Source organism: Oncorhynchus mykiss, chromosome 5 (assembly GCF_013265735.2).
Source record: "Oncorhynchus mykiss isolate Arlee chromosome 5, USDA_OmykA_1.1, whole genome shotgun sequence".
Classification (NCBI taxonomy): Eukaryota; Metazoa; Chordata; class Actinopteri; order Salmoniformes; family Salmonidae; genus Oncorhynchus; species Oncorhynchus mykiss.
Genome location: NC_048569.1, coordinates 100,161,904 through 100,178,407, shown reverse-complemented (window position 1 = coordinate 100,178,407; position 16,504 = coordinate 100,161,904). Strand labels below are relative to the sequence as shown.

The window sequence follows — 16,504 nt, the reverse complement described above, 5'->3', positions numbered from 1 at the left end:
GAGGTACAGGACATTTCTGGAGGAACCAGAACTCATTGTGTTATATTATTATGTGTGTGTAATCCATTGATGTTGCTAATACAACCCACGCAAAATAATATAGTTGTTTTTTGAAGTTCTTTTCAATGTTTTAAGGGTTTATGAAAAGTTTATTTCCCTCCTGACGTTTACATAAGTCCTTTGTATTGGTGTAGACTTGACGGACCAGATGGGACTCATTCCCTCCCAAACTAAAAGGAGAAACCAATGTTTTCTCTGGTAGGCACAACCTACCTGGCACCCCTATAAATAATAACCTCAAGTCAAAACCGTTACAAGGTGTTGTTTGAGTCTGGTTTCTATGGTGTGTTTGGTTTCTCCAATGTATTGTTTATTGCAAAGTGTACATGTAATGATATAAATGGTGTTATGTGTGTTTCAATGAATAGGATTCTTGTACTGGTGCTGATGTGTGGCTGTGTATATTTGTAATGAACTTTATCTGTCGAAAATGGAAATGATGAGGTTTGAGGTCTTGTGGTGGCTTACTACTGAATCTTGCTTTGGTGAGGAGGTCCTTTAAGTTTTTGTTCTTTCTAAATGCTGAAATGATTCTGTATGGTTTGAGTGGTATGTAAGTGTGCTGAACTGTAGAGAAGTTGTGTTTGATTGATTGATGTAGGGGTTAGGGGGTTAGGGGGTTAGGGTTTAGGGTTAGGGGTTAAGGGTTAGGGGTTAGGGGTTAAGGGTTAGGGGTTGGGGGTTAGGGTTAAGGGTTGGGGTTAAGGGTTAGGGGTTGGGGGTTAGGGTTAGGTTTGGGGTTGGGGGTTTAGGGTTAGGGTTGGGGGTTTAGGGTTAGGGTTAGGGTTAGGGTTTAGGGTTAGGGTTTAGGGTTAGGGGTTTAGGGTTAGGGTTGGGGTTAGGGGTTAGGGTTAAGGGTTAGGGGTTAGGGTTAGGGGTTAGGGTTGGGGTTAGGGGTTAAGGGTTAGGGGTTAAGGGTTAGGGTTAGGTTTCTAGTTAGGGTTAGGGTTAGGGGTAAGGGTTTAGGGTTAGGGTTTAGGGTTTAGGGGTAAGGGTTTAGGGTTAGGGTTTAGGGTTTAGGGTTAGGGTTAGGGTTAGGGGTTAGGGTTAGGGTTAGTTTGTCTAGTTTTGAGTCGGTTGATCCACTTCCATCTCTGACACGTGGAAGCCGAAGGGGGGGAAGGGAGGGGTGTGCACTCCACACATGTGCGCGCGGTCCGGGTGGGTCCGGGCGCGGCCGGCCAAAGTAGTAGGCCCCATGGTTGCCCACTTGTAGATTAACCCGTTGGTTGGGTTAAAAGACTGTCTGTCAGTAGGTTTTAGGTTTAGGTATAGTTTTAAGAGTGGTTAAGGTTAGGGTAAGGTATAGTTTTTTAGAATGGTTAAGTTTAGGTAAGGGTTAGGGTTAAGGTTAGGTTTCTAGTTTTGAGTCGGTTGATCCACTTCCATCTCTGACACGTGGAAACCGGAGGGGGGAAGGGAGGGGTTGCACTCCACATCATATACGCGCGGGTCGGAGGGTACGGGCGCGGCCGGCCAAAGTCGTAGGCCCCATGGTAGCCCACTTGTAGATTAACCCGTTGGCTGGGTTAAAGGACTGTCTGTCTGTAGGGTTAGGGTTAGGTAAGGTTTTAGAATGGTTAAGGTTAGGGTTTGGGGTTAGGGTAAGATATGTTTTTTTTATTTTTTTAAAAAATTTTTTAAAAAGAAGGGTTAGGGTTAGTTTGTTTGGTGGAGCAAACAAAGAGACACGGAGGAAGGCCGGAGAGAGAAGCTATGAGCAGCAGACCAAGACGCGACTGTGGACTTTGTTGTAAACAGAATATCGTGCGGCTAGACCGACATTTCAAGGCTGTACATGGACTTAAGTTCGGTACTATGGAGTGGACGAATGCTATGCAATTTAGCCGGTTTTCGAGTGAGAGACAGCACCCCGAATCAGGGCAGTATATGCAGCCTGACAACGGTGTTGAACCGCGGCCGGAGGACCCTGTGATTTTGGAGTGTTTTGAAAGTGAGTTGTCCGTGGAGCAGCAGCCTGTGGACGAGGGTGATCAGACGGCAGGTGCGTCGGCGGCGGTGCAGCCAGTCAGTCAGGTCGGTAGTGAACTGTGCTCGGATCCGAGGGAGCAAGGCTGTGACGTGGCGACTTCCACGGAGAGCGAGAGTGATGAGGACGGCGGCGTACCGCCCCGAATGGAGGTTTGGAGTAATGCAATTTTGACTCAATATGAACAATATATTACGGGTATACACCCTTCAGTTAAACGAATTGACAATAGTCGCACCAGTATATCCCGAGTACGGGAATTCCTCCGCATTATGTCAGAGGGCAAGGCCGATGAAGGACTGTGTTTTCTGGATAACTACAGACGTGTGTATGAGTGGTATGGTCAATGTGATGACCGTGGTTTGGCACCATCCACGTTAAAAATGTACCGGGCCGATGTTCGAGGTTTCCTGAATTATCTTATTAAGTTCCGGCCAAATGGTATGCAAGCTAAGGTCGTTGGAATTCGAAAGATGTTACTCTGCTTGACGAAGATGGACAGGGACTCACGGCAGAGCCAGGCAACTCATAGGGCAAAATTCCGCCAACGCTGCAGGGACGAGGTGCTCAGCGCTGCGGAGTTAAAACGCTTTGTTGAGCTAAGCAATCAAGCCATTCCTTCAGTTCTCAGTAGGCTGGAGGTCCGTGCCACCTGCTCTGACAGGCGTAGGTTTGCAGCTCTCATGTCCAGCCGGTTGGCCATATTTAATGGCACTCGACGATCCCCAGTCACCATGTTTAGTGAGAGTGATTTCAATGAAGTAACCCCGGAAGGTGGGGGTTATCAGATGTGTGTAGCTAGCCACAAAACAAACTATAGCTTTGGGGAGTGCAGAATTGTTCTATGTCAGGAGGAATACATTAGGGTTAGGGTTAGGGAATACATACCCTAACCCTGATTCCATCAAATCAGGCCTCATCTGAGTGGAATGACCTCAGAAATAGAACTCTTCTTTTTCACATCCTGCGGTCAACCTTACGGTAATCTGTGTGAGTATGTGGGGCAAATCTTTGCAGAGTTTGGCATTGGAAGTAAAGTGACCTTCGGTACAATTCGACGCAGTGTTGCCACATTGAACTTTAACCAAGGCTCGGATACAGACCGAGGAAGGGTTAGGGTTAGGGTTTTAGGGTTAGGGGTTAGGGTTAGGGGTTAGGGTTAGGGTTAGGGTTAGGGGTTAGGGTTAGGGTTAGGGGTTAGGGTTAGGGGTTAGGGTTAGGGTTAAGGGTTAGGGTTAGGGTTAGTTTGTCTAGTTTTGAGTCGGTTGATCCACTTCCATCTCTGACACGTGGAAGCCGAAGGGGGGGAAAGGGTTAGGGTTAGGGTTAGGGTTAGGAACTGTGGCTGACCATATGTGTCACTCTCTGGAAACGCAGGCACGCCACTACCGGTACCACAATTTGCCCAAAAATACCAGCCGGGCCCGGACACTGATTGAGGGACAAATCAATAAATGATTAACTGATTAATTAAAGCATATTTGTTTGAAATTCACCCTTGTATTTGTGTCATTTATGCATTAAAATGATTAAAAATGTGTTTCAAAATACATTTACCTGGACTCCTAATATTACTTCCCACTATGAAGCCCCAGTACTTTAAAAAATTCACTGGAGTGCGCCAAAGCTACAATATATGGAGGATTCTAAAATCCATTTACCTTTGGCGCCCTCCGGTGAATTTTCCCCAGTAGTGGGGCTCCATAGTGGGATTTAATATTAGAATGACCGGTAAAATTATTTAAAACAGTTTTATAATTTTTGGGTTACCAGATGCACACGGGTCTTTTGCAAAACAATCACAATCTGCATCCATCGTAATTTCTTAAACTGTCTATAAAGCACTCAAGGACGGCACTGACCGAGACAGGGCCATAGTGGGTTACTCCCCTAGCGGGCTATATCAATAGAATGACCGCACGGAGGAAAATCACAATCTGCATCCATCGTAATATTTAAAACCGTCCATAAAGCACCTAAGGACGGCCCGGACCGAGAGAGGGCCGTAGTAGGGTACTCCCTTAGCGGGCAATATCAATAGAATGACCGGTAAAAGTATTTAAAACGATTTTATAATTTTTTTGGTTCCAAAATGCACGTTTTCAATCACCAGGTGCACGGCTGTGAAAAGTGATTAAAAATACTTCCCGAAGGGCTAGAGGTCCCAAATTTCGTCTCATACCCTCTCTCTCAATGGGCAACAAGTAGAGCATGTAAAAAGCAAATTGCCCTCACAGGCACCTATGCGCCCTGTGACATTCACTTTTTTCCCAAAACTTGAAACACGAATTCCTATTAAAATGTTTTATACAAAAACGTTTTTAATTGAATGTAAATGTAAATGTTCGACTATTTGTGCACTTTCGTGCAAAAAAAAACCCCATCCAGATTGGAGGTGTACTTTTTGATTTATCACGTTTTTGGTGAATTTGACCCCCGATGGTGGGGCGCACAGAAGCCCTGTGAGGTTCAGGGCTTCATCGATATTTGGCCTGTTTTTGATTACACACTCAGTGGCGGGTCGACCAGACAGGTACCGGCGCGATTTCAGAAACCTGGTTTTTGACAACAGGACTTCCATGTCCTAGAGAGACGGGGGTGGTCAAACTGCTCAGCCCGAATAGAAAATGAGTAACGGACAGTTTTGAGGGAAGTCAGACCCTCGGAACCATGGTACTTTGGACATTTTCCCGCCGGCGACCGATTTAGTGGTTTGACCAGACCCTTCGGCGCCCGATGTGTCCTAACTTTTGATCCACGTTGCCCAGCTTGGTGGTGGGAGGATATTGAGCCTTGTCCTGGGCAGGTGCTCTATCCCAGCTATCACCTTGTGGGTTTGGTTCATCCAATGACCATGGTTCTTGTCCAATGAAGGTGCCCGTCCCTTCGGCGACCGATTGGTGGTTGTTTAGCCCTGGTGAGGGCTATCTCTCCAGTCCCGTCCCACACTTGTTTCACGATGCGTCTCCATGGTTCTCCTCTGTTGTCCAGCCAGTTTAATATCCTCTGACTGATTTGCATTCGTATTCCACCTGGGAGGGCCTCTATCGGCCTGCCTTTGGGCTGGTGTTCTGATGGATGTTCCCTCCCGACCCAAGTGGATTTGCCTCTATCAGGGGAGCCCCTTTCGGAATCGGTTTACCCCGATTTCGATACGCTCCAGCTGCGCACAGTCGGTACCAGATCCAGCCGTACTGTCTCACCAAGTGGTCCTACATTGGTGTTCCGGTGCGGGGAGTGGCACACTCAGGCTGCGAAGCATGTGGTGATGGTCATCCCGTAACGCATCGGCGCCAGAAACACGTATTCTCAAACCCTGTCTTTAACGTGGACCTACCCGGTTGTCCCTACCGAGGTTGTGGTTCCTTTTTGCCCAGTTGATGGCGTTCCGAATAGACGCTCCAGCTAGACAAGATACCTCTCGAGCGGCGCCCAGGCACCTGTGGCTCCGGCCATGGGCAGTTCAGGGCCTCCCGCTGGGCGCACGGTGGATTGCGCCAGGGCCTCCTCCCCTGACGGGATAGGACCGGTCCCTGGTTGTTCTTTGCTTAGTGCGACCAGGTCAACATCTAAGTTGTGAGTGGCTACCTGGTTGATCCTGCCAGTAGTCTCAAAGATTAAGCCATGCAAGTCTAAGTACACACGGCCGGTACAGTGAAAGTGCGAATGGCTCATTAAATCAGTTATGGCTCCTTTGATCGCTCCAACGTTACTTGGATAACTGTGGCAATTCTAGAGCTAATACATGCCAACGAGCGCTGACCTCCGGGGATGCGTGCATTTATTTATCAGATCCAAAACCAATGCGGGCCAATCTCGGTTTCCCCGGCCGCTTTGGTGACTCTAGATAACTTCGAGCCGATTGCGCGCCCTTTGTGGCGGTGACGTCTCATTCGAATGTTTGCCCTATCAACTTTCGATGGTACTTTCTGTGCCTACCATGGTGACCATGGGTAACGGGGAATCAGGGTTCGATTCCGGAGAGGGAGCATGAGAAACGGCTACCACATCCAAGGAAGGCTTTAAATCCTTTAACAAGGATCCATTGGAGGGCAATTCTGGTGCCATCAGCCACGGTAATTCCAGCTGCAATAGCGTATCTTAATAACTGTTGCTGCGAGGCGAGCTACCTCCTGCAGCGTCCGTTGGGTTCCGGGTGGAGGATGGTTGCAAAGTTGAAACTTAAAGGAATTGACGGAAAGGCAGGAGTTGCACCTGCGGCTTAATTTGACTCAACACGGGAAACCTCACCTCACCCGGACACGGACAGGATTGACAGTTTTTTTTAAATATTTTTTTGGGTTACCAGATGCACGGAGGAAAATCACAACCCGGTAACCCAAAGGCCCAAGAGAGAGTGGGCATCCCAGAGTCCAAAGGCCCAAGAGAGAGTGGGCATCCCAGAGTCCAAAGGCCCAAGAGAGAGTGGGCATCCCAGAGTCGAGAGGCCCAGAGAGAGAGTGGGTAATCGGACTAAGGAAGGTGGGTACCAGGCTGGAAAAGTACCACCGGTAACCCAATTTGGACTTAGGTTCTGGGCGGAAAGCGGCCGGGTGACCAGGTGCACATGGGCCTTTTTAGTTGACCAGTAGTATAAATCACTGAAGGACGGCCCTGACCAAGAGAGGCCCAGAGAGAGAGTGGGTAATCGGACTAAGGAAGGTGGGTACCAGGCTGAAAAGTACCACCTGCACCCGGTAACCCAAAACGGACGTCGTGCACCCGGGAACCCAAAGGCCCAAGAGAGAGTGGGCATCCCAGAGTCCAGAGAGAGAGTGGGTAATCGGACTAAGGAAGGTGAGTACTAGGCTGAAAAGTACCACCTGCACCTGGTAACCCAAAACGGACGTTGTGCACCCGGTAACCTAAAGGCCCAAGAGAGAGTGGGCATCCCAGAGTCCAAAGGCCCAAGAGAGAGTGGGCATCCCAGAGTCCAGAGGCCCAGAGAGAGAGTGGGTAATCGGACTAAGGAAGGTGGGTACCAGGCTGGAAAAGTACCACCGGTAACCCAATTTGGACTTAGGTTCTGGGCGGAAAGCGGCCGGGTGACCAGGTGCACATGGGCCTTTGTAGGTGACCAGGTGCACGACATCCATTTTGGGTGACCAGGTGCACATGGGCCTTTTTAGGTGACCAGGTGCACGACATCCATTTTGGGTGACCAGGTGCACATGGGCCTTTTTAGGTGACCAGGTGCACATGGGCCTTTTTAGGTGACCAGGTGCACGACATGCATTTTGGGTGACCAGGTGCACGACATCCATTTTGGGTGACCAGGTGCACGCGGTTCGTAACAGCGCGGCTATCTGCTTTTAAGTCCGGGGAAGGGTGCTTAAGTGTGGGTGCCCTGGTTCACCTGGTGTGCAAGGTTGTGGAGGTGGAGGGGGGGGGGTCCCCTGCTGGAATCATCCCCGGAAATAGAGTGGTGTTACCCGGGTGTTGAGTAAGGGCCTACAAGCCTGGAGGTCCATAGCTCCAGGGGGTAAGCTCTACTCTCATGTCCGGAAATAGAGTGGTGTTACCCGGGTGTTGAGTAAGGGCCTACAAGCCTGGAGGTCCATAGCTCCAGGGGGTAAGCTCTACTCTCATGTCCGGAAATAGAGTGGTGTTACCCGGGTGTTGAGTAAGGGCCTACAAGCCTGGAGGTCCATAGCTCCAGGGGGTAAGCTCTACTCTCATGTCCGGAAATAGTGGTGTTACCCGGGTTTTGAACCATATTTTAATTTTTGGGTTACCAGATGCACATGGGTCTTTTAGGTTACAAGGGTGCATAGCTTCAAACACCTTACGAGGTGACTACTTTAAATCAGGAGATTATTTTTTAGGTTACCAGTTGCACGGCAATTTATTTTTCCTGCCAAAATCGGTAATTTTCAAAAAATGATTAAAAATACTTCCCGAGGGGCTAGAGGTCCCAAATTTCGTCCCATACCCTCTCTCTCAATGGGCAACAAGTAGAGCATGTAAAAAAAGCAAATTGCCCTCACAGGCACCTATGTTTCCAGTAACATGCACTTTTTCCCAAAACTTAAAACACGATTTCCTATTAAAAGGTTTTATACAAAAACTGTTTTAATGAAATGTAAATTCTCGTCTATGTGTGCCCTTTCGTTTAAAAAAAACCCCATCCAGATTGGACATGTACTTTTTGATTTATTCACGTTTTGGTGTACCGGAATATAGCTCAAAATGGCAGCCAACAAAGGTCAAATAAGGCCTTGAGGCCAGATAGAGGCATGTAACCCGGGTAGGGGTGTTTGGCCTTTAGGCCTGTATGTCCCTTCATCCCATGAGAGAGAGTCCTGACCTTTATGCCTATCTGTGTCCTCTCATGCCCAGAAAAAGGCATGCAAACCGGTTAGGTCATATAAGGCCTTGAGGCCTGTTTGTGTCCTCGGATGCCCAGATAGAGGCATGTAACCCGGGTAGGGGTGTTTGGCCTTTAGGCCTGTATCTCCCTTCATCCCATGAGAGAGAGTCCTGACCTTTATGCCTATCTGTGTCCTCTCATGCCCAGAAAAAGGCATGCAAACCGGTTAGGTCATATAAGGCCTTGAGGCCTGTTTGTGTCCTCTGATGCCCAGATAGAGGCATGTAACCCGGGCAGGGCTGTTTGGCCTTTAGGCCTGTTTGTGTCCTCTGATGCCCAGATAGAGGCATGTAACCCGGGCAGGGCTGTTTGGCCTTTAGGCCTGTTTGTGTCCTGTGATGCCCAGATAGAGGCATGTAACCCGGGCAGGGCTGTTTGGCCTTTAGGCCTGTTTGTGTCCTCTGATGCCCAGATAGAGGCATGTAACCCGGGCAGGGCTGTTTGGCCTTTAGGCCTGTTTGTGTCCTCTGATGCCCAGATAGAGGCATGTAACCCGGGCAGGGCTGTTTGGCCTTTAGGCCTGTTTGTGTCCTCTGATGCCCAGATAGAGGCATGTAACCCGGGCAGGTCATATAAGGCCTTGAGGCCTGTTTGTGTCCTCTGATGCCCAGATAGAGGCATGTAACCCGGGCAGGGCTGTTTGGCCTTTAGGCCTGTTTGTGTCCTCTGATGCCCAGATAGAGGCATGTAACCCGGGCAGGTCATATAAGGCCTTTAGGCCTGTTTGTGTCCTCTGATGCCCAGATAGAGGCATGTAACCCGGGCAGGGCTGTTTGGCCTTTAGGCCTGTTTGTGTCCTGTGATGCCCAGATAGAGGCATGTAACCCGGGCAGGGCTGTTTGGCCTTTAGGCCTGTTTGTGTCCTCTGATGCCCAGATAGAGGCATGTAACCCGGGCAGGGCTGTTTGGCCTTTAGGCCTGTTTGTGTCCTCTGATGCCCAGATAAAGACATGTAATCCGGCTAGGGATATGTAAGTACCTCATTGAGCCAGGGTTAGGGTTAAGGGTTAGGGTTAGGGTTAGGGTTAGGGGTTAGGGTTAGGGTTAGGGTTAGGGGTTAGGGTTAGGGTTAGGGGTTAGGGTTGGGGTTAGGGTTAGGGTTAGGGTTAGGGGTTAGGGGTTAGGGGTTAGGGTTAGGGTTAGGGTTAGGGGTTAGGTTTAGGGTTAGTTTGTTTGGTGGAGCAAACAAAGAGACACGGAGGAAGGCCGGAGAGAGAAGCTATGAGCAGCAGACCAAGACGCGACTGTGGGCTTTGTTGTAAACAGAATATCGTGCGGCTAGACCGACATTTAAAGGCTGTACATGGACTTAAGTTTGGTACTATGGAGTGGACGAACGCTATGCAATTTAGCCGGTTTTCGAGTGAGAGACAGCAGCCCGAATCGGGGCAGTATATGCAGCCTGACAACGGTGTTGAACCGCGGCCGGAGGACCCTGTGATTTTGGAGTGTTTTGAAAGTGAGTTGTCCGTGGAGCAGCAGCCTGTGGACGAGGGTGATCAGACGGCAGGTGCGTCGGCGGCGGCGGTGCAGCCAGTCAGTCAGGTCGGTAGTGAACTGTGCTCGGATCCGAGGGAGCAAGGCTGTGACGTGGCGACTTCCACGGAGAGCGAGAGTGATGAGGACGGCGGCGGCGTACCGTCCCGAATGGAGGTTTGGAGTAATGTAATTTTGACTCAATATGAACAATATATTACGGGTAGACACCCTTCAGTTAAACGAATTGACAATAGTCGCACCAGTATATCCCGAGTACGGGAATTCCTCCGCATTATGTCAGAGGGCAAGGCCGATGAAGGACTGTGTTTTCTGGATAACTACAGACGTGTGTATGAGTGGTATGGTCAATGTGATGACCGTGGTTTGGCACCATCCACGTTAAAAATGTACCGGGCCGATATTCGAGGTTTCCTGAATTATCTCATTCAGTTCCGGCCAAATGGTATGCAAGCTAAGGTCGTTGGAATTCGAAAGATGTTACTCTGCTTGGCGAAGATGGACAGGGACTCACGGCAGAGCCAGGCAACTCATAGGGCAAAATTCCGCCAACGCTGCAGGGACGAGGTGCTCAGCGCTGCGGAGTTAAAACGCTTTGTTGAGCTAAGCAATCAAGCCATTCCTTCAGTTCTCAGTAGGCTGGAGGTCCGTGCCACCTGCTCTGACAGGCGTAGGTTTGCAGCTCTCATGTCCAGCCGGTTGGCCATATTTAATGGCACTCGACGATCCCCAGTCACCATGTTTAGTGAGAGTGATTTCAATGAAGTAACCCCGGAAGGTGGGGGTTATCAGATGTGTGTAGCTAGCCACAAAACAAACTATAGCTTTGGGGAGTGCAGAATTGTTCTATGTCAGGAGGAATACACTTGGCTTAAACGATTCCATCAAATCAGGCCTCATCTGAGTGGAATGACCTCAGAAATAGAACTCTTCTTTTTCACATCCTGCGGTCAACCTTACGGTAATCTGTGTGAGTTTGTGGGGCAAATCTTTGCAGAGTTTGGTATTGGAAGTAAAGTGACCTTCGGTACAATTCGACGCAGTGTTGCCACATTGAACTTTAACCAAGGCTCGGATACAGACCGAGGAACTGTGGCTGACCATATGTGTCACTCTCTGGAAACGCAGGCACGCCACTACCGGTACCACAATTTGCCCAAAAATGCCAGCCGGGCCCGGGCACTGATTGAGGGACAAATCAATAAATGATTAACTGATTAATTAAAGCATATTTGTTTGAAATTCACCCTTGTATTTGTGTCATTTATGCATTAAAATGATTAAAAATGTGTTTCAAAATACATTTACCTGGACTCCCAATATGAAGCCCCAGTACTTTAAAAAATTCACTGGAGTGCGCCAAAGCTACAATATATATGGAGGATTCTAAAATCCATTTACCTTTGGCGCCCTCCGGTGAATTTTCCCCAGTAGTGGGGCTCCATAGTGGGATTTAATATTAGAATGACCGGTAAAAGTATTTAAAACAGTTTTATAATTTTTGGGTGACCAGGTGCACACGGGTCTTTTGGGTGACCAGGTGCACACGGGTCTTTTGGGTGACCAGGTGCACATGGGATTAATAGCAATCTGCATCCATCGCAATTTCTTAAAGTGCCCATAAAGCACCAAGGACGGCCCCGACCGAGACAGGGCCGTAGTAGGGCACTCCCCTGGCGGGCTATAGCAATAGAATGACGGGTAAAAATATTTAAAACCGTTTTATAATTTTTGGGTGACCAGGTGCACATGGGCCGTTTGGGTGACCAGGTGCACATGTGATTAATAGCAATCTGCATCCATCGCAATTTCTTAAAGTGCCCATAAAGCACCAAGGACGGCCCCGACCGAGACAGGGCCGTAGTGGGGCACTCCCCTAGCGGGCTATATCAATAGAATGACGGGTAAAAATATTTAAAACAGTTTTATAATTTTTGGGTGACCAGGTGCACACGGGTCTTTTGGGTGACCAGGTGCACACGGGTCTTTTGGGTGACCAGGTGCACATGGGATTAATAGCAATCTGCATCCATCGCAATTTCTTAAAGTGCCCATAAAGCACCAAGGACGGCCCCGACCGAGACAGGGCCGTAGTGGGGCACTCCCCTAGCGGGCTATATCAATAGAATGACGGGTAAAAATATTTAAAACAGTTTTATAATTTTTGGGTGACCAGGTGCACACGGGTCTTTTGGGTGACCAGGTGCACACGGGTCTTTTGGGTGACCAGGTGCACATGGGATTAATAGCAATCTGCATCCATCGCAATTTCTTAAAGTGCCCATAAAGCACCAAGGACGGCCCCGACCGAGACAGGGCCGTAGTAGGGCACTCCCCTGGCGGGCTATAGCAATAGAATGACGGGTAAAAATATTTAAAACCGTTTTATAATTTTTGGGTGACCAGGTGCACATGGGCCGTTTGGGTGACCAGGTGCACATGTGATTAATAGCAATCTGCATCCATCGCAATTTCTTAAAGTGCCCATAAAGCACCAAGGACGGCCCCGACCGAGACAGGGCCGTAGTGGGGCACTCCCCTAGCGGGCTATATCAATAGAATGACGGGTAAAAATATTTAAAACAGTTTTATAATTTTTGGGTGACCAGGTGCACACGGGTCTTTTGGGTGACCAGGTGCACACGGGTCTTTTGGGTGACCAGGTGCACATGGGATTAATAGCAATCTGCATCCATCGCAATTTCTTAAAGTGCCCATAAAGCACCAAGGACGGCCCCGACCGAGACAGGGCCGTAGTAGGGCACTCCCCTGGCGGGCTATAGCAATAGAATGACGGGTAAAAATATTTAAAACCGTTTTATAATTTTTGGGTGACCAGGTGCACATGGGCCGTTTGGGTGACCAGGTGCACATGTGATTAATAGCAATCTGCATCCATCGCAATTTCTTAAAGTGCCCATAAAGCACCAAGGACGGCCCCGACCGAGACAGGGCCGTAGTGGGGCACTCCCCTAGCGGGCTATATCAATAGAATGACGGGTAAAAATATTTAAAACAGTTTTATAATTTTTGGGTGACCAGGTGCACACGGGTCTTTTGGGTGACCAGGTGCACACGGGTCTTTTGGGTGACCAGGTGCACATGGGATTAATAGCAATCTGCATCCATCGCAATTTCTTAAAGTGCCCATAAAGCACCAAGGACGGCCCCGACCGAGACAGGGCCGTAGTAGGGCACTCCCCTGGCGGGCTATAGCAATAGAATGACGGGTAAAAATATTTAAAACCGTTTTATAATTTTTGGGTGACCAGGTGCACATGGGCCGTTTGGGTGACCAGGTGCACATGTGATTAATAGCAATCTGCATCCATCGCAATTTCTTAAAGTGCCCATAAAGCACCAAGGACGGCCCCGACCGAGACAGGGCCGTAGTGGGGCACTCCCCTAGCGGGCTATATCAATAGAATGACGGGTAAAAATATTTAAAACAGTTTTATAATTTTTGGGTGACCAGGTGCACACGGGTCTTTTGGGTGACCAGGTGCACACGGGTCTTTTGGGTGACCAGGTGCACATGGGATTAATAGCAATCTGCATCCATCGCAATTTCTTAAAGTGCCCATAAAGCACCAAGGACGGCCCCGACCGAGACAGGGCCGTAGTAGGGCACTCCCCTGGCGGGCTATAGCAATAGAATGACGGGTAAAAATATTTAAAACCGTTTTATAATTTTTGGGTGACCAGGTGCACATGGGCCGTTTGGGTGACCAGGTGCACATGTGATTAATAGCAATCTGCATCCATCGCAATTTCTTAAAGTGCCCATAAAGCACCAAGGACGGCCCCGACCGAGACAGGGCCGTAGTGGGGCACTCCCCTAGCGGGCTATATCAATAGAATGACGGGTAAAAATATTTAAAACAGTTTTATAATTTTTGGGTGACCAGGTGCACACGGGTCTTTTGGGTGACCAGGTGCACACGGGTCTTTTGGGTGACCAGGTGCACATGGGATTAATAGCAATCTGCATCCATCGCAATTTCTTAAAGTGCCCATAAAGCACCAAGGACGGCCCCGACCGAGACAGGGCCGTAGTAGGGCACTCCCCTGGCGGGCTATAGCAATAGAATGACGGGTAAAAATATTTAAAACCGTTTTATAATTTTTGGGTGACCAGGTGCACATGGGCCGTTTGGGTGACCAGGTGCACATGTGATTAATAGCAATCTGCATCCATCGCAATTTCTTAAAGTGCCCATAAAGCACCAAGGACGGCCCCGACCGAGACAGGGCCGTAGTGGGGCACTCCCCTAGCGGGCTATATCAATAGAATGACGGGTAAAAATATTTAAAACAGTTTTATAATTTTTGGGTGACCAGGTGCACACGGGTCTTTTGGGTGACCAGGTGCACACGGGTCTTTTGGGTGACCAGGTGCACATGGGATTAATAGCAATCTGCATCCATCGCAATTTCTTAAAGTGCCCATAAAGCACCAAGGACGGCCCCGACCGAGACAGGGCCGTAGTAGGGCACTCCCCTGGCGGGCTATAGCAATAGAATGACGGGTAAAAATATTTAAAACCGTTTTATAATTTTTGGGTGACCAGGTGCACATGGGCCGTTTGGGTGACCAGGTGCACATGTGATTAATAGCAATCTGCATCCATCGCAATTTCTTAAAGTGCCCATAAAGCACCAAGGACGGCCCCGACCGAGACAGGGCCGTAGTGGGGCACTCCCCTAGCGAGCTATATCAATAGAATGACGGGTAAAAATATTTAAAACAGTTTTATAATTTTTGGGTGACCAGGTGCACACGGGTCTTTTGGGTGACCAGGTGCACACGGGTCTTTTGGGTGACCAGGTGCACATGGGATTAATAGCAATCTGCATCCATCGCAATTTCTTAAAGTGCCCATAAAGCACCAAGGACGGCCCCGACCGAGACAGGGCCGTAGTAGGGCACTCCCCTGGCGGGCTATAGCAATAGAATGACGGGTAAAAATATTTAAAACCGTTTTATAATTTTTGGGTGACCAGGTGCACATGGGCCGTTTGGGTGACCAGGTGCACATGTGATTAATAGCAATCTGCATCCATCGCAATTTCTTAAAGTGCCCATAAAGCACCAAGGACGGCCCCGACCGAGACAGGGCCGTAGTGGGGCACTCCCCTAGCGGGCTATATCAATAGAATGACGGGTAAAAATATTTAAAACAGTTTTATAATTTTTGGGTGACCAGGTGCACACGGGTCTTTTGGGTGACCAGGTGCACACGGGTCTTTTGGGTGACCAGGTGCACATGGGATTAATAGCAATCTGCATCCATCGCAATTTCTTAAAGTGCCCATAAAGCACCAAGGACGGCCCCGACCGAGACAGGGCCGTAGTAGGGCACTCCCCTGGCGGGCTATAGCAATAGAATGACGGGTAAAAATATTTAAAACAGTTTTATAATTTTTGGGTGACCAGGTGCACACGGGTCTTTTGGGTGACCAGGTGCACACGGGTCTTTTGGGTGACCAGGTGCACACGGGTCTTTTGGGTGACCAGGTGCACACGGGTATTTTGGGTGACCAGGTGCACATGGGATTAATAGCAATCTGCATCCATCGCAATTTCTTAAAGTGCCCATAAAGCACCAAGGACGGCCCCGACCGAGACAGGGCCGTAGTAGGGCACTCCCCTGGCGGGCTATAGCAATAGAATGACGGGTAAAAATATTTAAAACAGTTTTATAATTTTTGGGTGACCAGGTGCACACGGGTCTTTTGGGTGACCAGGTGCACACGGGTCTTTTGGGTGACCAGGTGCACACGGGTCTTTTGGGTGACCAGGTGCACACGGGTCTTTTGGGTGACCAGGTGCACACGGGTCTTTTGGGTGACCAGGTGCACACGGGTCTTTTGGGTGACCAGGTGCACACGGGTCTTTTGGGTGACCAGGTGCACACGGGTCTTTTGGGTGACCAGGTGCACACGGGTCTTTTGGGTGACCAGGTGCACACGGGTCTTTTGGGTGACCAGGTGCACACGGGTCTTTTGGGTGACCAGGTGCACACGGGTCTTTTGGGTGACCAGGTGCACACGGGTCTTTTGGGTGACCAGGTGCACACGGGTCTTTTGGGTGACCAGGTGCACACGGGTCTTTTGGGTGACCAGGTGCACGCCGGCCTTTGGGTGACCAGGTGCACGCCGGCCTTTGGGTGACCAGGTGCACGCCGGCCTTTGGGTGACCAGGTGCACGCCGGCCTTTGGGTGACCAGGTGCACGCCGGCCTTTGGGTGACCAGGTGCACGCCGGCCTTTGGGTGACCAGGTGCACGCCGGCCTTTGGGTGACCAGGTGCACACGGGTCTTTTGGGTGACCAGGTGCACGCCGGCCTTTGGGTGACCAGGTGCACACGGGTCTTTTGGGTGACCAGGTGCATGCCGGCCTTTGGGTGACCAGGTGCACACGGGTCTTTTGGGTGACCAGGTGCACACGGGTCTTTTGGGTGACCAGGTGCACGCCGGCCTTTGGGTGACCAGGTGCACACGGGTCTTTTGGGTGACCAGGTGCACGCCGGCCTTTGGGTGACCAGGTGCACACGGGTCTTTTGGGTGACCAGGTGCACACGGGTC

General features: G+C 49.7%; 1 protein-coding gene across 1 annotated transcript; it reads left to right on the top strand.

The window, feature by feature from the left end:
* The first annotated feature begins 1,634 nt into the window (after window positions 1–1,634).
* Window positions 1,635–11,126, top strand: LOC118964740. Its single transcript, XM_036979090.1, has 2 exons — window positions 1,635–2,910; window positions 10,782–11,126. The coding sequence occupies exons 1-2, from the start codon at window positions 1,777–1,779 to the stop codon at window positions 11,124–11,126; spliced, it is 1,479 nt and encodes a 492-aa protein (XP_036834985.1). The 5' UTR covers window positions 1,635–1,776.
* The last annotated feature ends 5,378 nt before the right edge of the window (window positions 11,127–16,504 follow it).